Source organism: Cyprinodon tularosa, unplaced genomic scaffold (assembly GCF_016077235.1).
Source record: "Cyprinodon tularosa strain WSP-4 unplaced genomic scaffold, ASM1607723v1 ctg26, whole genome shotgun sequence".
NCBI lineage: Eukaryota > Metazoa > Chordata > Actinopteri > Cyprinodontiformes > Cyprinodontidae > Cyprinodon > Cyprinodon tularosa.
The window spans coordinates 2,537,010-2,564,149 of record NW_024038961.1 but is presented as its reverse complement, the minus strand read 5'-3'; the positions used below and the strand labels follow the sequence as shown (position 1 = coordinate 2,564,149).

The 27,140-nt window shown below is 37.2% G+C and overlaps 1 protein-coding gene across 2 annotated transcripts; it reads right to left on the bottom strand.

Moving 5' to 3' along the window:
- Positions 1–304: 304 nt before the first annotated feature.
- Positions 305–26,673, bottom strand: cunh18orf21 (chromosome unknown C18orf21 homolog). Of its 2 annotated transcripts, XM_038288643.1 has the most exons (6): positions 26,360–26,673; positions 24,868–24,920; positions 19,967–19,989; positions 15,277–15,506; positions 1,449–1,639; positions 305–1,365 (listed from the first exon to the last, which is right to left on the bottom strand). In XM_038288643.1, exons 1-6 carry the CDS (start codon positions 26,384–26,386, stop codon positions 1,203–1,205), a joined length of 687 nt encoding a protein of 228 aa, XP_038144571.1. In that variant the 5' UTR covers positions 26,387–26,673; the 3' UTR covers positions 305–1,202. The 2 variants fall into 2 exon arrangements, with proteins under 2 accessions (XP_038144571.1, XP_038144570.1); XM_038288642.1 differs by lacking the exon at positions 24,868–24,920.
- Between the last annotated feature and the right edge of the window lie 467 nt (positions 26,674–27,140).

Sequence of the window (27,140 nt, the reverse complement as noted above, 5' to 3'; positions counted from 1 at the left end):
TTTAACAGAACTTTTTAGTCCTTGGATAAACAAAGCTGATGGACACATATCAACAAAAGATGGTTCTACAATCTACAGAAGAGAAATTGAATAAATCAGTGGTTCCCAATCTTGGTACCACTGACCTGTAACCTGATATAAATGAAGAGATGATTAACATGCTTCTGTAACACATGAGGACATCTGTATCCCAATAACTTTGTTTATATTCTATCTTATAGTACCTCAAAGGAAGACCCTTGCATTCAGATATTCAGTATTAGATGCATGATGAATAGAAAATAAAGAACAAGAGACAACAGAGCAGCTTTTAACGTTGAAAAGGTTTAATTACAGAATCACAAGTTGAATATAAATGTGAGGTATTTCAGAATACTGTTCACCGAACAGTATTTCCACAATACAGTAAGAAATCAGTCAGTACAAATACACAATATATTCACTTAAACTATTAAGAAAATGTACAGTAAGAGTAACATACTGTACATAGGCAAAAAAAAAGAAAATCTCAAAGAGTTTCAATATTCAAAGGTCAGACATTATAGTAAAGCTCTTCTGTACAGATTGTTAGGCAGTGTGCCTGCGTAAACAACCAGAATATTTATTTTGGTTTTAGTTAAATGTATGAATAATGTCATTGGGTTACTCCTTTATGAATATATATAGATTTACTGAACTATTCATGCAAAATATAGCCATGATCTGTCTATGCTTTTATGCTCACACTGCTCCCTAACAGAGGATCAAATGCTGGGAGTTTGTTAATGCATGTAATAAAAAAAACCTTCTAAAGTCACATTGTATAATAATTTGTTCCTAATTTCTGTAATAAATGCGTGTTTGGTAAAAAATCAAAGACAGGCGTATAAACCAGCTTGTTGTGCTGGACATATCCCCGTAACAGTAGAGACTTTGTAAGGGAGCCAACTCCAGTTTAGGAGTTTCCAAGAAGCATTCCCCTTCATCTGGCGCAGCAGAATGTGCGGGAACTGATTAAAACCTCAATGCTCCTAATTACAAACAATGGGACGTTGAGGAGCGCCTTCACTGTCAGCCCAGCAACACTGACCCTTCCCGCACCGCACAGGCTCGGAAACTTAAACAATCCAAGTTTCTCGATAGCTCTGGTTTAGACAAGTAGGAACATTGGTCCCTCTTGTTTTTAAGAGCAAGAGTAGAGACAAAAAAAGGGAGGAAGACCCTTAGAGTGAGGAGAGGAAGTCCTTCAAGCCTCCCTTCTTTTTGCCTTGGCTGTCCTCTCGAGTAAGGATCTTACTGAGACGCTGAACCACCCAGTTCTTGGATTTACAGGAAGACTTGGCGGACGATGTACTTGACCCTGACATGGTGGAAGTAATAGAGGATCTAGAGGTTGGAGACAGAATATAAAAAGTTCAGATAAAATAAGTGGCGCTTTAAGTATGATGAGAAAAACAGAAGCAAGTTACCTTGGAGTAGAGGAGGGGGTCTTCTCCTTGCCTGGGTTTTTGGGCGTGGTGTGGGATCTGCTGCTAGACTGAGGAGTCTTGTATTTGCCAGCGCTCCCTGGTGTGCTGTGGGTCTTAGCGAAGGTGGCTATAAAATCTCTGTTCACTCCTTTGTGTATGGATGTCTTACTGCAAGCGTGGCAGGTGGCCATCTGGGATGATAAGAGAAATATAAGACATATTCATTAATACTTCATGTCACATTGACATTCATGGTGTATGGAGGTTCTCAACATCTCACTCAAATAGGATCCACCTCTAAAGGTGAGATTTAAATAGTGGACAGGAGAATGAGATTGGATTTATTTAAGCTTACTTTTTATGGAGCAAATAAGTTGGGGATTATTTTACAAACCAGACCTGGAAGAAAATCCAAGACTGAATAGCTCAGGTTTATGCTTTATACCTTAGTTAAGTCTGAATTATTTTTAGCATTTGCACTGGTATGAAGCAGCTTGATTAGCATGTTAAAGACAGTGGGCTGTTGCTGTGCAGTTTAACCTATTCAAGTCACAGATACCAATTCTGCAATTTGAATGCAATTTGTTAATACTTAAATATGATCTAACTCAACGTGGAGAGATAAAAAATAATATCTGACTCATATGATAGATTCAAATAAAAAGGAAACAATTAGGCATCAGTGAAAGTCATAAGGTGCAACCTTTCTATAATCAGATCCACATGATTCAGAAAGACAGTCCAAGATTCCCGCCCTCATGTAAATATAAGCAGTTCATTACGAGCTGAGAGTATAAAACAAATATAGAAGTGTGTCTGTTTAAAAACCAGGTCATCATAAATCAAATAAGAACAGGAAAGGAATAAAAGCTGATAAAAGGACATATTCCAGGACTATTCATCATCCTTTAGTAAAATATGGTATTTGCCAACAGTTTTTTTGTTTTTTTTTAAGGATTGAAGGCATTAAAAACGGTCAAAACACAATAAATAAACCACAAAAAAATCAAAACCTCAAACAGGAAAAAGCAGAAACAGGAAAAGTTATAAAACCTTATTATAGTTATAAATGCCTTCTAATTCCTTTTATTCTATATTCCTCCTAAAATGACAATAACCAATTCAAAACCAGGCTGTCTGAAAACTTGGTAGACTCTACATGCATTAACACCAGCCATCAGTAATCAAAGCAGAGCTGAGCTGCTGACAAACACTGAGGAGATGGAAAACTCACCGAGACAAACGTAGCCATTTCAGATTCTGACAGGTGGTTTGCGCTGAGGACGAGTCGGTCAGTCAGGAGTTCAGACTGTCTTTCAAACTGACTAAGCAGAAAGTGTTTACTACAACACTCTACACGTCCAGCTTTATAGAGACCCTCGATCTGACCCTCCTACTTTTCCACAGAGGCGGGGCTCAAAGGGGGACTGACCAATGCTCTGCAGAAATGCAGCCAAGATAACCTAACCTAATGCTGAGTTCATATCTGCAACAAGCACCAAAAAGCTAATCTAATCATTTCAGTGAAACATTATGTAATTAATTCAATTAAACTCATACGAAAAACATCTTCATCCAGGCTTTACACTGATTTAACCTTGTATTGAAAGTATTGTATAACACGGAACTCTGACTAACCATGCCGACATAATAATACTCATATTATCACTTAATGAACCTGTTTAAAATGTGGGATTAGACGATAAGTCTTCTAATAAAACTCACTTTTCTAAAAATAGCCTGCATGAAAGATATGTCGATGAAGAGGATTAATAAAAAAAATCAATAAAAATTTGGGGATTTCAAAGCACTACAAACTTTTGAAGCACGGTCTAATTGTTTGTGTGGCGCTTAGAACACGTACCCAGATTAACAGACATGTTTTAGAGAAGCAGGAATGTTACACATTACTGTGTGTCCACTGAACACAGAAGCTATTACGCTGATAAAATTAAATTACACACTATGGGTTACTCCTTAATTGCCATGGTATGAAAAAAACTGCATTTCTGTCTCCACATTATGAGGAAAAATTACAATTATTTTGAGGAATGTTTTGGTTTTAGATTCAGATACAAACAAGTGAAAAGGAAGTCGACACACTGACCAAAGCAAAAAACAGAATAAACGTCTAAAAGATGTAGTTGCTGTTTTGAACACAAGGAAAAAAGTAGGAGCCTCCTTGTAGCCAGCTGACTGGCAGTGCCCACCAATAGAAAGGGGAAGAGAAGGGCCTCTATTCTCTGCACAGAGAGAAAAAAACTAGAAATTTCACTGTTGTCACAGAGAAACACTTTAAAACCCGAAAAGCACATTATGATATATTTGTTTTTTGTCTATGAAAATTCTTAAAACGTTAGTTTAGAGTTACTAACAGTGCCAAATCCATGTTTAATTGATTGCAAACCACCTTAAGGCAGATTTCTAAATCTGAATTTTAAAGAATTTATTTTTAATTTTTTCTTTGTTTACATTTTACTTTTCACTTGTACAGAATTTCACCTTCTTGCATTTTCATTATCATTATAAGATTCGCATCACTTCCTACTGGTATTCCGGCAACAAAGGCTTCTGTCTTCCCGCAGATCATTACAGCTTCATCAAATCAAAGCAGAGCAGAAAACTGCAAGCAATGGTCAAAGTTAATGTTTCCTCTCACTCCAGATTCTGTGAGCTTCATTAGCGCATAATGGCACACAATGTTTATAGAGACTAATGCAAAAGCTTTGATTTTACGGCTTTTACAGCTATGACCAGCCATGTTTACTGGGGTTGATGGAGCCGCCTGTGTTGGAGTGTTTGGCTTAGAGTTCTGGATAAAACACAGACAGCTGGCTACAGATGTTTGCACCTTGTATGACCTCAGACTGTTTATCCTCCATTTAGCACCATAGACTGCAAGGCTAAACTAACAGCAGTACCAGTGTCAGGAAACTACTTTGGACCAGTGGCTCTTTTGCTTCATGTTTAGATTAATAAAATTGATATAACGGGAATTCTAATCCACACCCTGCCTGTAATTTACTCTAATCCCTTGACATGTTGGCCTTAGAACGTGGAGGAGCACACGTGAGTCGCTGCCACGGAGAGATTTAATTTCTCAATCTTAGGATTAGGTTTGTAGATAAATAAGCACCATAGTCCATCAAGCATATGGCTCAGGTGAACCAATCTGCATAGAAAAGGAATAAGCACCATTTATATACAGCTGGAGGGAAATTAAGCACATTCTTTTTTTTTTTTTAAACCAGGTTGAGGTCAGATGGATAATAAAGAACACAGCATCCTTTGAGTCAGCTGCCGTCTATTATTTTCTGCAGCCTTGTGTATTTTGAGAGCCTATTTTTAACTTTGATTTTTCCAAACAAATATAGAAACTTTTTTTTATGACTCATGTAAAGCCTTGAGAGTTATTTTGATGGCAGCAGTGACAGAAACAGTTAACCTTGATCCCAAACAAATGCATCACAGCAGTAAAGCTTTGGATTTAATGCAGGAGCATCAGACTAGAACTACAGTTTTCAATGCTGTTGGAAGATTGTATCATGAAGAAAGGACAAACTCATCTGCTGGGCAGCGTTGGAAATGTGACGAATAATAAAACTAAATATATTGTTTTATAAAACTTAAACTGTGAACATACACCTTTTATTAAAATAAGCTAGACATTTGCAGGAACACCAGTGTCAATGTCTAGAGTCCAACCATTTTAACATCAACATGAACAGAGAGGATCTTATGGAAAAGCAAAGCTCTTACTCCAAAAGGGACCCCTTCACACGCTGCTGCCATTAGGACAGACCAAAAACAAATGAAAGTTTACAGCTACATTATTTTTTTGTCATAATAAGATGTATATTTATGAGTTGATGTAAGAGTTGATTTAAGAGCTAACTGTCAAGCTTTAAATATGAAATTATTACATACTGTTCAATAAATGATCAGTGTTTTTAATTAACAGTAGTTTCATGTGAATTTGCTCTAAGGAAGGCATCCATGTTTGTCAAAGAGCACTACCGCCACCTACCAGTTTGTGACGTCACGGTGCGGTATCGGCTGTTGATCAAGTCCTAATGATGTATCTGGTGTTTGTCACAACGCTATTATCCAAGTCATCTTGAAAACATCCTTCCAAATGTTTTCTACATATTACGTGGTTTTTCTCTGGCCAGAAGTTTGATGGCAATTCCTCCTTCTTCAAGTTGGCAATCCAACGACTAACCCGTCCTTGAATTGGAAAGGTAAAATAATATAGTTTTTTTCACTTTTACCTGATGTATTATAACATCCAACTGCCATGCATGTGAGCATTGCCAGTTTAACTATAGCTCTCGTGAATTTCAATGGTGAAGTCCTCTCAAAATCTTAATTGTTGTTGATTGCAGATGTGTCTAGTAGCTCCTACTAGAAGCTCCGGCTTCCTCACACAGACCAAAAACATGACTGTTAGGTTAATTGGCGTGAGTGTTTGCATGAATGGTTATTTGTCCCGTTTGTCTCTGTGTTGCCCTGCAACAGACTGGCCACCTGTCCAGGTTTTACCCCGCCTCTCGCCCATTGACCGCTGGAGATAGATCCCGGCACCCCTCACAACCCCAGCAGGGATAAGCGTGACGGAAAACGGATGGATGGATTGCTTTGTTGCACGGCCACCCTGCTTAGAACTTTTTTTCTTCCACATTTAATTCTAATTTTAATTGTAAACTGTTCTCTTGTATGATGACTTTTCCACTTTGTGGTTTACATTAATCAAAGTCAATGCATATGAACTTGTAGTTTCTAATGCATGTATAAATGTGGCAAAGATTAGAGGAGCCAAATTATACATGTAAAAGCAAGGGCTTACAGGGTTTATTAAGCTGTGTGTCAAATGTTTGCAAGCTTAACCTATAAAGACAGAGGCCAAAACAGACCCACATAAATCAATTATGCAGATGGACTCCTATATTTAGCCTCAGCTCCATAAACACATCCCTTTCCTGTATTTCTCTCTTGGTGCCAGAGGTTGCCTTGGGTTTATTAGTCTGACCTTAGCATTGTGATATACCCGAAAGGATGAAGAAGAGGCGAGCAACAGGGCAGCCGGCTGAATTGAGTGCTGGTGGAAATCCTGAGCCCAGATAATCACCCTCACAAATGTTTATAAGAGCACTGCGTTGATGTAGACAAATATCTACAGCGCTCGTAAAAGTCATCACAGAGCACGTCGATACAGCACCATGAACCCGAAAGCAGAGTAGCGGCTGGGCGATCGATGCACGCTCAGAATTGCTGAGCTTCTCTAAAAACCGCTGTGATTGAATGTCGTTAGTTTCGCAGTTTGAAGGCTAGCAGCTTGTTATAGCAGAAGAAAACAGAATGACATCTGCAGCATGATTCCGATTTAAAAAAGAAAAAAAAATCTCATATGCATTCATCTCTTCCAGTCAGTCTCTGCTGCTCATAATAAAGGTCACATTTTTTTCTGTATCACTGATTCAGATGCAAGTGAAAGCAGACCATGGAGATGGGCAGAGAAAGGGCAGAGGATTCTGGTGGTTGATTCATTGTCTGAGACTATTTCCAGTCATCTAGATTAGATTAGGACTGAAACAACCGGATTGATTGTGATTAATCAATCATTGAAATAATCATCAACTAATTTAGTAATCTATTAATCGTTAACTGGAGTATAGATTCTCTAAAACAGGCCTTTAGCTGACAGAGCGACTCCCATAGAGCAGTAAATGTAACAAAATTGTAAAAAAAATATTTATATTTTGCATTTTATATAAAAACTTTTTCGTCTGTCAATATGCTCTATCCAGAATGCTACAAGTCAAAAAGGTTTAGTTTCACCTGGTTTAATACTGTATAAAATCTTATTTAAGGAACATTTTACTATCAGATTATTAATTGATTAATCAAAAAAATAATTGACAGATTAATCAATTAGCAAAATAATCGTTAGCTGCAGCCCTAGATCAGAATAATGGCTTAAACTAATATTATGATCCTGTGACCTATGTTTATCCCCTATTGTTGTGTATAAAACCTCTCACATACGCTGTATGTATTAACAAGTAAAAAACACAACAAAAAACATATGCCTTATTAATGAAGTAAAAAAAATAAATAATTGGGTTCTTGGCAGACTTCTGGCTGAATATTCAAACCTCTTCTTGAATAAAAAAAGGCATTCGCTCCAAATGTTTTTTCTCTGTCACGAAAAAAACTTAAAGCATATTCAACAATTTCTACGAGGCTCATGTCGGTCTTTGGGAAAAGATCCCTGCTCTCTCTCATCCTTTCCAAATCCACTTTTGATGTAGGAACACTGTCCTATGTCCTATCGGAAAAATGCAACAGCGTTGAAGCTCCAGTCATAAAGATGAATAATATCTTCATCTGTCATTCTACCCAGTCTGTGCGTCCCAGCAGAGCCATATGCAGTAAAACTAATTCAAATTCTTATGCTACCACCTTATTTCAGAATTATTTTATTCGTTGCGGTCAAACATTTAACTCGGTTTGGTCTTGCATTAAAAATCTTAAACCCGCTGTCGTGATAAATTTCTCATCATGATGCGAACTTTGAGTTGTTTTACAAGCCATAAATTAGAATTAGGAATACTAACGACTCAAAAATTGAGTCATAATTATCAAACATTTTATCGTAACTTTTTAATAGGGGGATAGACAAATTAAATGGATTATCATTAAATGCGGTTATTGTGTGATCTCTGGTCTTATACATCATACATGTAACTGGTGTCCTGAAGAAGCCTATTCCCAATCTGTACATTTTCTCAAAGTAGAACTTGTGACTGTGGGGCTATGATTGCTGTGAAATGCAGTCATGGCCATACAGTTACTTCAGAAAGACTGTAAAGACTTTTTTTTTTATCCTCATCAATACATATGTTTAAGTCCATATCCAGGTTTTTACTTGATTTGGGCCTGGACGGTTCCTGGGTTCTTTCAAAAGGTCTGAATTAGTTTATTTTCATCTGAAGGTGACAATGTGGGACTCTGCCCAAGCTTTAACTAAAAGCTGTTTGAAATTATATGCTGTTATTCCTAAATTATGTAAATATCTAAATTTTTCTTCCTGCTTAAAGTTGCTTAGGTATTGAACGATACCAAGAAAAAGACTTCTAATAAACATGCACTTTTATTCTGATAAGGATAAACTATTCTGTAGTAACTAGAACCTTCAGCATCTCTTATTTAAACATTTAGGTGAATGTATGTGCCTATTTTTGCTTGCTTGAGAGTGTAGATTAAAAAATTACTCCCAAAATGAACTTAAACTCATGTGTTTACTTCTTCTGGGATGCACACAAATGTCTGTACAGAACACTGTAAATTTGCATGCAGGGAAATAACCTAAACAGCTTGGAGACAGACCTGAATTTAGAAATCAGTGATTATCATTGGAGGTGACGAATGGTGCATGTGTGGCTTTGTGTGAGATATGCAATGAATGCCATTAATGGGAGGACGTGCTGGTGGATTCGGTTACAGCTGAGAAGCACTGCAAATCCTAGTGAGTCAAAGGATCCAGAAGCTGCAGACTGGTGACTCATAAACAACTACCTGCATGACTTATTATAGCTAAAAAACAAAGGGATCATTATGTTCCTGAACATGATTATTAGTGACAATAAGATTAAATGACGGAAGTCAGAGAGAGTGACTAAGATACAACACCATGGGGCTGTGTTCAGCCTCAGATATTAGGAGTTTTATCAAGCTTAGATGGAGGAAAGTGTAAATGTTAATGTGTTAATTTCATTTTTTTTTTTTTTTTTACAGTGTCCTGTCTGGCAAGGTGGCAATAAGAATAATTGTCTTGATGCCAAAAGGAGCCCAACAGATTTTACTTTCACAAGTGTAGCGGCATGGCAATTGCCATACTGCTCCACTTGTTTCATGTATATAAATTGCTTTATTATAATTATGCAGGGAGTTTTACAGTTCATATGGACACTGCAATGTAAGTAGAGCAGAAAAACAGAAGAAGAAGAAGGAAAATGAAAAAAAAAGGACAAAAGATGAAAGATGTGAAATTAAAAATGTGTTAATTTCAAATGATCATATAAAAAATGATAAGATAAAAAAAAACTATGCATATGCATTTTTATTCACATATAGAATGGCTATTTATGGTAGCCGAAGAATCTGTTGGAAATCTAAAATTTATGGTGCCCTTACTCAATATATGCATATTTAAAAAACTTAAATAAAATACAACTGTTCTGTAGAATGCAAAACATCGTGTTTCAGAAATGAAAATATATTTGATGGTCAGAAAAAACAAATGAGAAAACAACTATGGCGATTTTTTTGTCGTCATCTTTCCGTACAAATAAATCCAAATTCTCAAGGTGTGGCATACATTCGCTTTAAGCCCCTCTGTGTCAACATTTCATATATTCACTGCTGCAAGTCTTTTTTGGAGGTAAAGTCTATTCCAAAGACTGAATTTGTTCTCCAATCTTAATAAAAAATAACTTAAGTCTAGTCATATTGAATCAGAAGAACTGTAAACATACTATTTAATTACACAGAAAGCATTAGCTTTTCATTAAACTCGTATGACCAACTAAATCCTTCCACTTAAGTCATATTAATTAAAGATAAATAATAAATATTGTTTTTTTTTTACATCGGTTTTCCTCTTTCAACTCTTCTTGCAAACTAGAGAAAGACCGAGACATTGGCCGGCTGATATTTATCGTCAATATTAGTGTTTTTGCTCTGTCCATACCAGCTGATATACACACATGTTGGTCGATTCATCATCGTTAGATTCATTATTTTGAATACTAATTTGACAGAGAAAGTATTTCCCTCCCACTATAGTTGTGGTGCTCAATGAGCGTTCAAACACAAACAGCATGAGAGGGGAGAAGAAAGGATTTATGGAGTAAAATACAAATAAAAGGATAAAAACAAAACTAAAATTTAGTCTGGTTTATTAATTAACTATCCAAACACATATGATTATATTTAGCCAGTGAGGCAACTGAACTGAATATGTCTGTTGTAATAAATGACCCTGCCCAGAAGTGTAAATCTACACTCAAAGAGGAAGGAGGGAAAGGAATGGAAGAGGAGAATATGCTTTTCTTCTTCGCTCCATTTACGGTCTGTGTCTCTTGTGGGCCTGCAACCCAACTTAAATCCATATCCGCCGCGAGATAACCTGTCCGGCATGCATAAACATTTCTGATTTATAATATCTGCAAGACACAGCTCCACAGGGTTGAGGAAAGTCTGTTGTGTACTGGCATCCACCCCGAGGGAGTCACATACTGAATATACACGCTGGTCCCAAAGGGGGGGCAATACGGTGTGAAATGAGGGGGGGATTTACAGCCACAAGTATAAACATACCATGTGAATGAGTCTGTATGCATTAGGCACGTGTTTTCCTTTCGACTTGATGCAAACTCCCTTTAAGAGAAGAAGCTGAAAAAACACCTTTTGGAGGATGTAGTTTTAATTCCAAAAAGCAGAAAATCTTTTAGAGTAAAACGTAGCCTGGAAAACGATAAAAAACAAACAAAAAAATGACTAGAGAACTAATAAAAAAAGGTCATGTGCTGGTCTAAAACGGGACCTCACCATTGTTGACACTTGTAAAGAACAGGAACAATAGGTACCAAGATCTGCAGATACTCATTCCTAGTTACAATAAACTTCTGTCAGAGGCTACACACAGACCCACACATACATACTCATTCTGCCATCGTAGTGAGGACCATGTGCTGACTACCATTGACCTCCATTGATTTTCAGTCATTTTCAACCCTTTCTATGCCTTAACCCTAAAACTAACCCTAAACCTATTAGCAAAATAGCATGTGAGGACCAGCAAAGTGTCCTCACTTTGCAGCAACTGGTCCTCAATTTGACGGTGAAATTGGAAAAATGGTCCTCACTCTAAAGGCTAGACAGGTACACACACACACCCCCTGGACTCTTACGGTAAGGAAGCTCTGTGATTATTATCATATAAAGCAGCCTATTGTATTTTATAGAGGAAGATGAGACAAATGAGCACAACCACAAAGCTCTGTGGTGACATACTTTGTCTAAGGCCATTACAAAGAACGGCGTCCTCCTGCTTACTGTTAAAGCTGATTAACATTGAAACCCATGAACAGAATGTTAAGATTGGAAAGACACTATGGATATTACGATCTTGTGTTGGATTGTAAAGTAAGCTTGTATGATCGATACGAACAGTAAATTTTAAACTGAGCGTGCACGAGGAGAAATAAGCCCGTGTATGCTCTTGCACGTGCATTTTGTTTTTAAATGGAGAGGGCAGCTCATTTAAAAAATTGGCAAAAAAACCTCCACAATACCTTTAAGCTGATTATGAAAACAAAAGCTTCAAAACAACATTGTCTTTCTTACCAAGGACTCTTAAGGAAAAACATCTCCCCAAACAAATGTCTCAAGATAAAAAGCTGTAAGTTTTAGAATAAGAAGCAACAAGCAAAAGAGCTCCGACTTTCCCCTTTGATAAAACTTTTAAAAATTGAGTGAAGGGAATTTCTTGTGCAAGCAATGCACGGGCCTCTGGGTTTCTAGGTTTCATACATGTATGAAACAGGGTCATTTCAATGTTCTCTAATCTGCATTTTATTTGGAAGTATGCCTCATTGGTAGAGCACTTATTGTAGCAAATCTGTAACTCTAAATCCTCTATTTTAAACTATAGCTCTGCTATTTAAAGAACACTAAAGGATGTTTTCATTTCTACCTCTTAACCATTGTTATGCTGTTTATTTACATGCTACCTAGCACCTTAAGAAACAAAACCATTCCACATCTCTCTTTATATTTTACCGCTTTGACAGCCACTTTGCTATTGCCCCTCTGCCAGAGATGGCAAAAGTACTCACTTTCCGTACTTGAGTAAAAGTACAGATACTTGTGTTAAAAAATACTCTGGTAAAAGTGGAAGTGCTGATTAAACTTCTTTACTCAAGTAAAAGTAACAAAGTACAGGCTTGTAAATGTACTTAAAGTATAAAAGTAAAAGTAGAAACCACATTTTTCATGCCGTTGCCTACATTTTAAATGGATGTCTGCCAATAGGAATAGATCTCCGTTGTGTTCATTTACAATCATCTCGTCGTCCATACTACTATGCTAACGCCACCGCCACCAAGCTGCAATGATTTGCCGCTAATGAATACCGCCGAATCTGTCGATTCATCTTGTAGTGGTGCGTCAAATGTAACGTAGATTCCCATCCAATTAGATTGAATTTGGTATTGATGACGTGAAAAATAATAACGGTAACTCCATTGAAATGATTCAAAACTAAAGTAACAAGACAATTTTTTTAAATGTAAGGAGTAGAAAGTACAGATATTTGTGTAAAAATGTAAGGAGTAGAAGTAAAAAGTCGCCATAAAAATAAGTAGTAAAGTAAAGTAAAATTATCAGAAAAATCTACTTGACTACAGTAACGAAGTATTTGTACTTCGTTACTTCCCATCTCTGCCCTCTGCTGAGGGAAGGTGGAGTTTTGCCTCTTGACTAACCAGAGGACGACAGGGCAGCAACAAAGGAAAAAGGAAAAAAAAAAAAAAAAAAAAAAAGGACTGAGAATATACATATCTCAAAGGGAGATTCCTGTGGCGGATCAGTTCACTAGGAAGTCATGTGACCATCCTACATAAACACCATTGAATGTAATGACAGCGGACACGTGAGTAAGAGCAGACTTGCACAGTCAGGTCTGAGTGAGACCCAAAGTAAACAGAGTCTGTTTAAAGACAGCAGAGTTTAACAGCAGAGCTAATTTTGGATCGAGCTGAACCAGAAATAATTTGATTTACTACTTGTTCTATGAGCTTTGCTTCTACATCCAAGTGCAATTTAAGTAGCAAATGGCTAATTCGGGAGTTTTGCTATGGTTGTACAATAGACACTGCAGGATGTGGCAGTAGTACCTTAAAATAATTTAGTTAAATGTTGTGATTAACTTTTAGACAAGTAATTTTTAAGATAAGATGTAAAAATACTAAATTTATCATCTTTTGTATGAACACACAATCCTAAGATAAAGCAATGAGATAAACACACTTTAACTTTAAAAATTTTACTTTTGAGTCTCGAAAAACATTTAATGGTCAATTTGGTCATTATTGGTCAATTTATATATAAAAAAAAATACTACAAGAACTCACTGATACCCTGATTAAAGTAGTAAAAATATGTTTTTTTTATCTGTGCTGTAAAATTATTAACTACAGATTTATTAACAGCATCTGTCTTATACGCTGATCAGGAAGAGCAGCTCTGTGATTGGACGCCCTCTGGACTCAGTGTAGGAGGTGAGAAACAAAAATAACATCTTCTTTGGATAAAGAAGATGTTATTTTCTCCCACCCCATGCATGAAGATGCTGCTGAACTGGAGAGCTCCTTTACTGACAGACTGCTGCACCCTAAATGCACCATGGAGCGTTATCACAGATCCTTCCTCCCAGCAGCTGTAGGACTTTATAACCACCACTGTTCTCAACAACCTCAATAAATTGTTACATTCATGCTGATTTTTGCACAGTTTCTGTCTTATTTACATAAATAACATGCTGGTGTCATTTTTGCACATCTCTGGTGTTGGCTGCTATTTTTTCCACATATCCATTACTGTAAAAATGTATATTGATTATTTATTCTTTCCAGATGCACAATATTTATATTGTAAAAACACTGTATAGTACAGTATTTCATTTTCTTAACTCTGTCACTAAAGTTATTTTTAAACATTTTTTTAAAGTCCACATTTGTATGACCAATTTTGCTATAATATTTTGCTGCTGTAACGCCACAATTTCCCCACTGCGGGACTATAAATGGATTTTCTATTCGGTCTTATTTTCCTTCATCACTAAACAAACAAATGTAAAAGCAGATTTTCAATGATCAAACTCCAGTATCAATTTGCATTATTAGTTTATCACTGAAAATTCTAAGTAGATACAATGAGGTTAACGGCTCTAGGAATAACAATGTTTTTAGAAAAGCACTAATTTCCTAAACTCATCAGTCTCTCTATTTGAATATAATTCCAACCCAAAGGCCCCTCTGGAAAAACGTGTTGATGCCGTCAGAGCAGGCTTACATGATTCTGAGGGAATATTTATTATCTGTCTCTCTGTGATGGTGGTGAGACAGTTTATCGTGGTGATATTAATAAAATACTTAGAGTAATCCACACAGGCGGAAAAAGAGCACACAGCAGCCGCTTGGTATAAATCTACTGCAACTGCTGTCCAACGTTTGACTACTTCTCACATATATCTGTGTCCTACTTGCTATTTTTCTTTCAAATGTTGATGTGTTTATTTTTTCACTATAATTAATCTCTATCCACCCATTTGCCCTGAAATAATACACACATAGTGAAAAAAAAGCTCCAGATTGGCTTGTGAGGTAAAGATCTGTAAAGCAAATAAATCCAGCCAGTGGTGTGTATCAGATGGGCTCTTCAGAGCCTCTCTCCAATTTCAGCTGATGGATGGAGGGGAAGAAAGACCCTGTGGTCACATCCTCCATCACCAGTGCCCTCTTCTAAATGAGATAACCAGGAGAGTGGGTAGGTGACAGCCAGAATATGCTTTCCATTTTGTCACTCGTTGGTGCCATCCATTAGGGCGACGGGGAAAAGTGGAGCGCTGTGACCAGAACGGAGAACATTGACTCTCTCACAGGTTAGGCTAATGTATAACTAAAGGTCACAGTGAGGGGAAAGGTATAAAGAAAACATGCATGAACTCCACAGTAAATATTGAGACGCTGTTATCTTTACTCACCAGCACTGAAGGCGACTTTTGGAAGCGGAGGAGCAGCTTTTTTTGTATGAGGCTCAGACGTTTTCCTCTGGCATGTCTATGTAGGACTTGCTGCACGCGTGCCGAGGGACGGCGCTTTGGCCGCAGTCGCACCCTATGATTGCCCGGCTTCAGCCACTGGTAACAGTACAGACACACTGAAGTGCTCTGCAACAATTTGGAGAGAGTTTGCTTGTTTTTCTTCTCTATTCCTGAAATCATAAGAGAAAATCACTCAGAACTAAACAGTTACAACAGAGGGCATTCTCTTTGTTAAGATTAATAAAAGATTTATAAATGGACTAGTAAAACGTAGAAATTTAGAACGTCCGTTCAATTTATCTAACAAACTGAAATTAGAAAGACAGTAATTATCTAAATATGCGAGTCCTTATTACATTCTATGGGAAACACCGGGCAGAACATGTCCCTACTAAAACAGATGGGAAGCAAAAAGAACAGAAACACATTAAAGATGCTCTCTGAAACTGTGGATATCCAAACTGGGCTTTTATCAAATCAGCAAGGAAATCCAATAGACACGCAACAGAAGACAGCGATGGGAAAATTAAACGCAAAAACATCACAATCCCTTATGTTGCTGGAGTGTCTGAAAAGCTCAAGAGGATTTTCTCCAAACACAAGATCCCAGTACATTTCAAGCCAAACCAAACCCTTAAACAGAGGCTAGTGCATCCTAAAAATAAAACCCCCAGACCGAATATGAGCGGAGTGGTAAATGCTATTCAGTGCAGCGAGGAATGCTCTGATCTTTACATTGGCGAAACAAAACAACCTCTCCACAGACGATGTCCATATTCTAGATAAAGAGAATGGGTGGTTTGAGAGGGGCGTGAAGGAAGCCATCTATGTTAAGAGAGAAAAAACAACTTTAAACAGAGGTGGTGGACTCAGATTCCAGCTTCCAAAAACATACAATTCCATCATAGACATGATCCCTTCCAGATATCATCAAACCCCCCACCCCATCACAGAGGAACAAGGGACCTACCCGCTCCAGCCGGTGAACAATACCTCCTTAACGACCTACCCTTAACAATCATAGACAGGTTTCAGGTATTACAGGAGACAATCCCCCCCTTAATGGCAATCCCCCCTTTAACGACCCCTAGAATCATAGACAGGTTCAGATATTACAGGCTAACGATGGAACTAAACGACCCATTCATCGGTTTCCATTGCATGTTTCCAAGCGATACAAGGCTTTGTCTATATAAGACTCAAACTCACTGCGGATCCAGACATTTAAATTGAGAAAGCTTCCTGGAGAGGTGGCGAAACGTCTTCAAATCTTGAAAACCAAGTCCAGTGGATATTTTTTGAATTTTTACGGAAAGGAGAAGAGTTTATTACAAAAATGATCTGTTCCTAGAACCATATTGTCTTTAGCTGCATTTAAACAATCTAAGGACCGTTAATCTTGTTTAAGGAAGATCAACAAAAACAAGACTGCAGGTCTCATGGCATCAGGCCAGGCCCTAAAATCATATGCGGACCAACCTGCAGGGGGTTTTGATCCTCGTCTGCCTGAAAGTCCTGGGTTATTGTGCACGTACCCAAAACACCCAACATCCCCTGCCTCAACCACTTCTGTTATGTCGCTCTGAGCAGAGTCATCATAAAGTGCTTGGAGAGGTCCTCCTAAAGCAGAACGAGGACCCCATCCCCGTTGGCGTGGACAACATGTCGTTTGCTTACAGAGAAAACTGTCCTACAGGGGATGCCGACTCGTATCCAGCACCCTAACACCAGAATACCATTAGTGGGCTTCAGCTCAGCCTTCAACACCATCCTTCCAGACATGCTGGCCCTGAAGTAAAAAAAAAATTAGGTCATCTGTACCGTTGAGGTCCTGGATCACTGATTTCTGCACCAACAGGCCCCAGACGGTTAGGTTTAAGGAAATCTATGCTCAGCGCTGGTAACCCACAGGGTTGTGTTCTAAGCTCTGCCCTCTTCACTTCAGTCACATCATTGTTCTGCTCTTTATCCCACAAACCTGCTGGTAAAGTTTCCATTTCAAAGGAGAAACCTTCGTTTTTAAATATTATGTCCAATCCAGAACTCAAATGACATTCCCTAGCTTTGAATTTAGTTTCTCTTTTAGGCATTTCTGCCATGTATTATGTGCCGTGAATATTTATTTGTATTGTGTGTGTTCAAACACTTTTGCTCACTTGGAAGTTTAATTAAAGTGTAACCTATTCATCTACTATATAAACCACAGACTTAGCAGTTTCTAAAATAACCAATAGCACTGATGATGAAGTTTCATTGATCAGAACAAACTATTTCAACGATGATTATTCCGGTAAATAAATATCAAACAAAAACAAGAACGTATTATAAAATATTATTAGGGCTGCAACTAACGATTATTTTAAAAATCGATGAATCGGCCGATTATTTTTTCGATTAATCGATGAATCGGACAAAAAAAATTTTTTATATTAACTTCTTTATTCCAAAATAAACATTTTAGACAGAACAAACAAGCACACAAGTACAGGTTGCTCATTAACTGTACTGGTGCAATATGAAAAATAAATGTTTGCGTAAAAACTACGCAAACTTACATGAGAAATGTAGCTGTACATCCACAAAATATAGGCTACTTTGTTTCATAAAGCGCAAAAAGAGACAGGCATTTTTGTTTTTTAAAGCCCCTAAGGGGTTCAAACAATAGGTCCCCCCATTTCAACAAATGAGTTTTTTTTAGACTAGAAGAGTTCTGCCTTTTAAGACAGGAAAGTATAGCAGTTAAATTTGCTACTTGAGAAAATACTGAACCATAGAGATAAAAATAGCCCTGTGATTCTAATTATAAATTGTATTTGGAATAAAAATGAGAGAACTAGGGGTGGTAAAAAAACACATCCTCCAAAGACAGATATTTACATGGGAATGTGGCAGATAATGAATTGACATATTACTGAACTTGCTGGATTTTGTTCTGCTTTACTTCCATAAATTGCAGGATCTTCTTTTCTTTATCTTTGCCAGAAGATTTAAACTTTAAAAGCCTTGCCCTCATAATTTGCAAGTTAATTTATTTATAAAGAAAATATAAACGCTGCTTAACCAAATTTAAATGAAATTAAAAGTAAAATAAGTAGCCAACCTTATCACTGTCTGTAACCTACTAACAAGGTAAGGAAAGCATCAGATGAGCGAACTGAGAAACTAACGTTACGTTTCCCCTCTTTAAAATGAAACAAACATGGTTACTCATCCTGCTGATCAGCTCTCTTCACTGCCATCGAAGGCTCCAACGTGTTTTCTTTTCAGGTGCTGCGTCATAACAGTGGTGCTTCCGTGCCATGTTCATTTGTTTTTACAAAAGTTGCATGTTACGACTTTTTTCACTTTACAAAGCGCAGGCTATTTTAATTATTGTGATCAATTTGCGCCGTCAATCCCGGCGCATGCGCGCTTCATTTGCAGTCTGGACGCTGAGGGTAAACTCCTCACTAAAATCCTGCGGCTCTGACTCTGACTGCCGCGCTGAGAGGGATTCCTGTGGGAGAGGGAGAAAGGGGTTGGGATGGGGGAGGCGCCCCACGGCAGGCAAAAGCCGCCAGTGACACCGTAAAAAGTCGGCAGATTTGTCGCCAGTCGCTTTTTTGAAAAATAGTCGCTGGAGGGGTCTGAAAAGTCGCTGAGTTGGCAACACTGCAACTGCGGCGCTGACTCGCTCCGTCATATTTTTTTTTCTTCCCCCGGATGACGGCGGCGGCGGATGACGCATTAATCGCGCGACACAACTAATCGATGATTAAATTCGTTGCCAACGCTTTTAAAAGTCGATTTTTATCGATTTTATCGATTCGTTGTTGCAGCCCTAAATATTATGACTCTGATTTAGCATTAACAAGCTCATAAATGTTCCCCATCATGATGTCCTCTGGCACTGGGCAAGGTTTGAGCCACATTGTTACCATCATTGTTCATTTGTCCAATGAGACGTAGTTTGAAAACAAAGTTGTGGTTTTAGATATCTAACTCTAGTCTCTCTCTCAAAGATGACTGAAATATTCTACTCAGGAACAGACACAAGAATGCATTTTTTACATTTCGAAATAATAATACATCATTTCAAAACCTTATAACTAGGTAAAGATGCAGGTATTTCAGTAAAGTGTATGTATATGTACAGAAAAAGTTAAGATATTGGTCAACTAATGGTGCAACTTGTGCACTGAAATCGATCTAGGTGTATGTGTATCTATAAAATCCAACAGAAAATGTATTTTTTTTTCCTAAATTAGTGGATTTTCAACAACATTGTGCATTTATCAGACAGTTGTTTCGTTCTTAAGGACCAATACCGCTTCTATCTTAGCAGTCAGTGTTAAACAGCATTACTGTTCCTACCCTGATGTGGTTTGTGCTGGCATGGGTCTGAAATTGCATGTGCAGAACGCGTTTGATCCCGACCCGCAGTCTGCTGCAGACAGCTGTTCGGCGGAGTATGTTTGCCGGAGGATTTATTGAGTTTCATCAACCTTGATAAGCTGGTGACAAGGTCCTGCTGGCTACTTCATTCTGTTTATCTGGCTTTTACACTTTAGGCCACAGCTGATGAAATACATACAAGACTGAATTTTGACAAGAATCGTGAGAGAATAAGAATATTTTGGTCACAACTTACCTTTAATCTTGAACGGCTGCTGCCTACAAGAGAGGAAGATCACATTAGATGTTAATTGAATTGTATTATCACGTTTTAAATAATTTAATATATGCTTCCATGTGCATTCCATTGGGGTTAGTGCATAATAAATGTTTATATAAAAACAACCTGGAAAAATCTATTCAGAAAATGTTTGACGCCAACACCCAGTGAGGTCTCTCCCAAAGCAATATAGTGCAATTTCACCTTCCCACAGGGCTTCCTCTACTTTTAGAGCACTCTCAATGAGATATTTGTGCAAACATTTTAACTAAGCCACAGCTAAGCCCTGCTAAAATTAGCTCCAGGCCTAAATCAATGACTAGGGTCATTTAGTATCTAGCTGCACGTGAGAATGGTGCAGGGTGAGTGCTTATGGAAAAGAGGAGGGGATATCAGGTTGTTTTTTATCTGAAGCTGGCTCACAGTGGCCAGCTGTTGATTGGCTAATGTTCCCTGATGCTTCGCATAAGCTGGGAGTTCAACATTATTTTCATTTTGTTACATTAACAAACCTCCATGCAATTCACATTTTTTAGTTGAAAATTCTAATTGTCAGTATGGAGGAGGGTGAATACAAAGGTTACTGTTAAAATAAGGCCATAAGAATTATTAAGAGTTTAATTTTTTACATTTTAATTTTTACTTCAGAAAAGCTCTGTGCCGCACAAAACTCAACCTTTCTTATGGAGCTACATTGGAGCTGTAAAGTTTGTTCAAAGCAAAGTTTAAAGTTTGCTTTAAACCTGAAAAAGTTTGTTCAAAAAAATTTTTTTTGAAAAATAAAAGTTGTTCAATGTATACCTGAAACATAGTTTTTTCAAAAGATGAATATTAACACATAAAAAAAAAAGATTTGTTTGTTCAAAAGAAAATATATTTTCTGGTTTCAAGTTATTTTTTCAAACTTTCAGATTTTTGTTTTTTGGCTTCAAACGTATGGCCCACTATTGGCATGTAGGTCGGATATGGAGCTGAATTGGGGCCATACATTTTATTCCCAAAAAACAAAAAGAAAAAGTTTGTTAAAAAAAAATGTATACCTGAAAAACAAATGCTTTTCAAACTTTTTCTCTCTCGGTTGAATAAAAAAAAAAAAGAACTTTATGGCCCAAATTTAGCTCCATATACTCTGTAAAACAGATAGATTGTGTTTTCAGAGGACACTACAGGTGCTGGTCATAAAATTAGAATATCATGAAAAAGTAGATTGATTTCAGTAATTCCATTTAAAAAGTGAAACTTGTATATTATATTCATACATTACATACAAACTCATATATTTCAGATGTTTATTTTGTTTAATTTTGATGATTACAAATGACAACAAATGAAAATCTCAAATTCATCATATCAGAAAATTAGAATATTGTGAAAAGGTTCAAAATTGATGGCCCCTGGTGCCACACTCTAATCAGCTAATTAACTCAAACCACCTGCAAAAGCCTTTAAATGGTCTTTCAGTCTAGTTCTATAGGCTACACAATCATGGGGAAGACTGCTGACTTGACAGTTGTCCAAAAGACGACCATCGACACCTTGCACAAGGAGGGCAAGACACAAAAGGTCATCGCTAAAGAGGCTGGCTGTTCACAGAGCTCAGTGTCCAAGCACATTAATAGAGAGGCGAAGGGAAGGAAAAGATGTGGTCGAAAAAAGTGTACAAGCAAGAGAGATAACCGCACCCTGGAGAGGATTGTGAAACAAAACCCATTCAAAAATGTGGGGGAGATTCACAAAGAGTGGACTGCAGCTGGAGTGAGTGCTTCAAGAACCACCACACACAGACGTATGAAAGACATGGGTTTCTGCTGTCGCATTCCTTGTGTCAAGCCACTCTTGAACCACAGACAGCGTCAGAAGCGTCTTGCCTGGGCTAAAGAGAAACAGGACTGGACTGCTGGTGAGTGGTCCAAAGTCATGTTCTCTGATGAAAGTAAATTTTGCATTTCCTTTGGAAATCAAGGTCCCAGAGTCTGGAGGAAAAGAAGAGAGGCACTTCATCCACGTTGCTTGAAGTCCAGTGTAAAGTTTCCACAGTCAGTGATGGTTTGGGGTGCCATGTCATCTACTGGTGTTGGTCCATTGTGTTTTCTGAGGTCCAGGGTCAACGCAGCCACATACCAGGAAGTTTTAGAGCACTTCATGCTTCCTGCAGCTGACCAACTTTTTGGAGATGCAGATTTCATTTTCCAACAGGACTTGGCACCTGCACACAGTGCCAAAGCTACCAGTACCTGGTTGAAGGACCATGGTATCCCTGTTCTTAATTGGCCAGCAAACTCTCCTGACCTTAACCCCATAGAAAATCTATGGGGTATTGTGAAGAAGAAGATGCAATACACCAGACCCAACAATTCAGAAGAGCTAAAAGCCACTATTAGAGCAACCTGGGCTATCATAACACCTGAGCAGTGCCACAGACTGATCGACTCCATGCCACGCCGCATTGCTGCAGTAATACAGGCCAAAGGAGGCCCAACTAAATACTGAGTGCTGTACATGCTCATACTTTTCATGTTCATACTTTTCAGTTGGCCAACATTTCTATAAATCCTTTGTTTTTATTGGTCTTCAGTAATATTCTAATTTTCTGATATGATGAATTTGAGATTTTCATTTGTTGTCATTTGTAATCATCAAAATTAAACAAAATAAACATCTGAAATATATGAGTTTGTATGTAATGTATGAATATAATATACAAGTTTCACTTTTTAAATGGAATTACTGAAATCAATCTACTTTTTCATGATATTCTAATTTTATGACCAGCACCTGTAGAAGTCCAGTCAAGCTGTACATAACTGCAGACGACTTGAGACTTTAAACAGTTAAAAAGGCCAAACACTTCTAAAAGTTGTTTATTCTAACATTCTCTATAAATCTTTCATTAAATCTAATTTTTCTAAGATCCAGCTGCTCACCACAATTTAAATAACTGCCTAAATTTAACCCAAAGGACAGCGACTAAACCATCTGATCTCAAGAAAAAGCTTTTTGAAATTCTTTGGCACAAAATCAAAGCGAAGACCCAGGGTCTTTTGGGAATTCAGTTGTCTTCCTGTTTCTCAGCTGAGTCAGCTCCCAGAAACTGCAGACCACTAAGACATACCCCAGTGCACAAGACTCATTAACATACTTGTCATGCATCTCCTTTTAAGAGCATAGTTCATCGTGGTGATAGAGACTGAAAATATGTGCTGCAAACATGAACTGTGGTCAGCTTGGAGATGCAATCTGCACAGTGTTGTTTATGCATCGCCCATAATGTTCAGATTTGAGGGGCGATATAAATTATCTCATCTTGGAGAGTGAGATAAATTAAAAGATTAACAAACAAGAAGCATAGCTGACATAAGGCAAATAAATTATGATGACAATAGCTCATGTAGATATCAAGAATCTCAATCTAAGCAAAAGTAGATAGTTAATCCCCCTACATCGGCTCCTTTGATTGTGCCCCCCACCCCAAGAAAAGTAAAAAAGGGATATACGAGTTAAAACTACTCGTAGAAAAGATAGAAAAGAAGAAAACAACAGTTTTCACAGAATGAGTAAAGCTTTCACAAATAAAAAAAAAATGCATTTTATTGAATACAGAGTCAGTTTAGAGCTGTTTACTTTGAGCCTGGCAGTGGTTTATAAGCATTACAATTGCTTCTGAAATAAAGTTACTCTTTTTGTTGCTCTGTTTTTGGTAAAAATAGAGAAAAAGTGTTATAAATCCAAAAGAATTGTTTAAATAAATTGAGATAAGTTGAAATATACGGTCTTGAGCTGCTAAACTTAAGAAACAAACAGCTAAATAGTCTTTTATTTTCAGCTAAATTGTTTTTTATATATTTTTTTTGCCACTTCCAATGTTTCCGCAGCATCATCTCAGCCACAAAGATTCAAACTATAAAGGCAGTTTGAATCTATCTGACTCTCTGAATATACAAGGGAAATGCTTGAATGCTTAAAAAAATAACACCCTAGTTCATATTATGACTGGGCATAATGCTTGGACAATTGTAATTCCTTATATTCCTTATTCTCCATTCATTAGATAAAAATAAAACAGGGTTTCACAGAAGCTGATTTAATACTCTATACAAACAGATCTTTACTAAAACTTTAAAGCAAACACAGAAATGTAAACAAAGCAAACTCTTGCATTCAGTCAACATTACACAGAGAAAGTTTGCATTACAAGCATATTTGGTTTGCAGACCTATTGAGAAAAAACACCCACAAACTAACACCATAGTTACACAATGATAAAGACCCTCATAGCAAACGGGTCAATCATGAAAACACAACAAACTCCAAATTCCCACATGTCTACCGAGAGGAGTTAATAATGTGGATTCCTATTAGGGTCATTTTCTAGCTATTATTCAAGCTTTCACATAACACCCTTGATGAAGCCCCTTTAATTAGCTCATCAAGTCAAGTGTAAAATGTTGGCTGTGGCTGATGTTTATGCCTTTCTTTCCAGGCACTTTGGCATAAAAATGGGATGTGTTTGCAATCTGGAAATCGTTTTTTTTTTAAACTGTGCCTCTTGGGCAGTTGGTTACTGTTAAAACATGTCAAAATGTCCAGTAATACAACCGGGTATTGTTGCATAGAAATATAAAGAACAGATCAGTGTATTAACATTGCAAAGGGCTCATACACATATCTGTAAAATATTCCTAACTGGGGTTTACAGTAAAGCCTGTGTTTATGTTTCCATCCACCTTTTTGTTGTTGTTGTTCTTGGCATTAAAAGTAATGGGAAAACATTTTGGTTCTTAAGATATGAAGACAGGGAGCTCTAAAACACAAGTTGGTTCAAAGAATCAACTCAAGGGGACTAAATACTGCACTGCATTGGTAGAAAAATACTTAATTGTGTTGGTGCATCCAAACAATCCCTGATTAGTGCACTGCAGTTTGTGGCATCCTGGACAATATGGGGGTTGGAACATCTTTAGAAAGGTATGCAGCTTTGTGTTGCACATCAGGAACATTCTGTCTACCTTTAATGAAATTGCATTTTAAGGTTTAAGGTTGAGCTTTGTTTAAAATTAAGTATAAAGCTTATTTAAAAAGAAAAAAAAAAGGACAGTGTACTGTTTAAATAAAATGTATGCTACCAGATCACAGCCTTCTCTAAAAGGAATTTCTCCACTCTTTATAATGCCTGCTTTAAGAGGATTTTTCCACAAAATTACTTCTAACTTTTCAGTTTCTGAGAAATCCAAGGCAACAATGCAGTGAACTGTGACTACCGCGGTAAATTGGAAATTGGTATTATCAAGAACCAACAATGGGCCGATCAGCAGAAAGAAAGCGAAAGACTGTGTGCTTTTCAACATGGTTAGACTTACCAAAAATGAAAAAGAAGATGAGGTCTACAGAGGTGAGTTCCTCTCGTGCTTTTACTGTGCAACTACAAAAGCAGTGCAACTAAGCTAATGAAAGCCATTTAAACAGTATAGGAAAGAATGATTGGATGGAAATCCTTCTTTATACCGTAATCCCTTGCAAGAATCACAATTACAAGAGGGTCAATTTTCCAGGGAAATCATAATTTTGATAAAAAATTTAACCACCTCTAATCTGTTCTTTAACAATCCAGAAATAGAAAGATTTCTTAAAATAAAAAAAATCATTCAAATATAACAGCTTCCATCACTTTTTGGACTATAAATACATCCCCTCACAGAATCGCGTATAATGCATATAATGAGGAACACACTGTATTTTTTAATGCATTAACAAGTATTGTCATAGAGTTGCTCAAATTTCCTCTGGATTCAAAACTAACCCTTTGATCAAAGAAGCATGTTTGCTTCTCTTTTAAAAAAATAAGTGATATAAATTGAAACGGTCAGTTCAACCCTAGAAGAAAATTGCAAATCAGTATCAGCCAGGAAAAGCACCATCAGTGCATCTTAATAGGCCATATTATTTCAGCAGCAATCCAACATCAATCATCTTAATCATTTTAAAGTTTTTTGTATTTTTGGGGGGTTTAAACTAGGAAATAATTGTTATTTTTAATCCAGGTTTTCATAGCATGAAAATCTCATTGTGGATTCACAATAACAGCACATGGAGCCATTAATAAAATAGAAACACCAGCAGACAGCTACACTTTTCAGCTCTTAAATAACTAGAACTTTTTTCAGTCAAAGGAATGATTTTATATAGAATAGTAGAATTATATCAAGAATATATGGCTTAGAGGGAAATGAATATAATAAAGTTATAAGGCTTAAAGCATGACCAGGCCTCAGTTACTTATGAAGGTCCTCCACCTAGCGGCCACATTGGGTCATTACATCAATAAGGCGCACACAGTTACAGTTATCGTAGAAATTGAAGAAAAGTTCTTACAGAAGGAAACGTGAAAGCTCCGGGCATTTCTCCTCATAAAGCAGAGAGGCTTCCAGAAGAAACTTTGCGGCTTTTTGCTCGGGGGAATGCTCCATTTTACAAAGAGGCTCCTCGTGTTACAAATGGAAGAAGTGAAACTCTGCGGAAGTAGGTCAAAGGAAACCAGCTGTACTGCTAAAGGGCCTGAAAGTACAAACTACGCCTTTGGATAAGCAAAGGTTGAAGCTTTTAGCACTGATATATCCTATGTTAGGTGGAGAAACACACGCTGAGGAATTCGGGTACAAACGTGAAGTCGCCTGGTTCTGACGTTTCCCGCGTTGCATCATGGGAAAGCGAGTTCAAAACTAAACTCCAATCTAAAAGGCTCAGTTAAATTTGTGTGGAAAATACGAAACAATAGAACATGTTATACTGGAATGTCATAAATATGAAAGCGAGAGAAGATATATGAGGAGAGAGTTTGAATGTATTAAAGAAAAGATTAATTTAGTAGATATTTTGAGGAAGAATTTAGGGAGTAAACATATACAAAAAAATAATTCGATTTTTAAAGAAAACTAAATTATTGGATAAAATTTGATTATAGAGAAGGTGAATGTGTGAATGATATAGACTGGTAGAATACAAAGTTATGTTGTTTTTTTCTTTCTTTCTTTTTTTCCCCTAAGAAATTATATATATGTTTATTAAGTAGATAGTCCATCACAAACCACACTCCATACAAGTGGCGGTAATGCTACTAAATGTTTGTTGCCAACCGCCAATAAATCCAATAGTA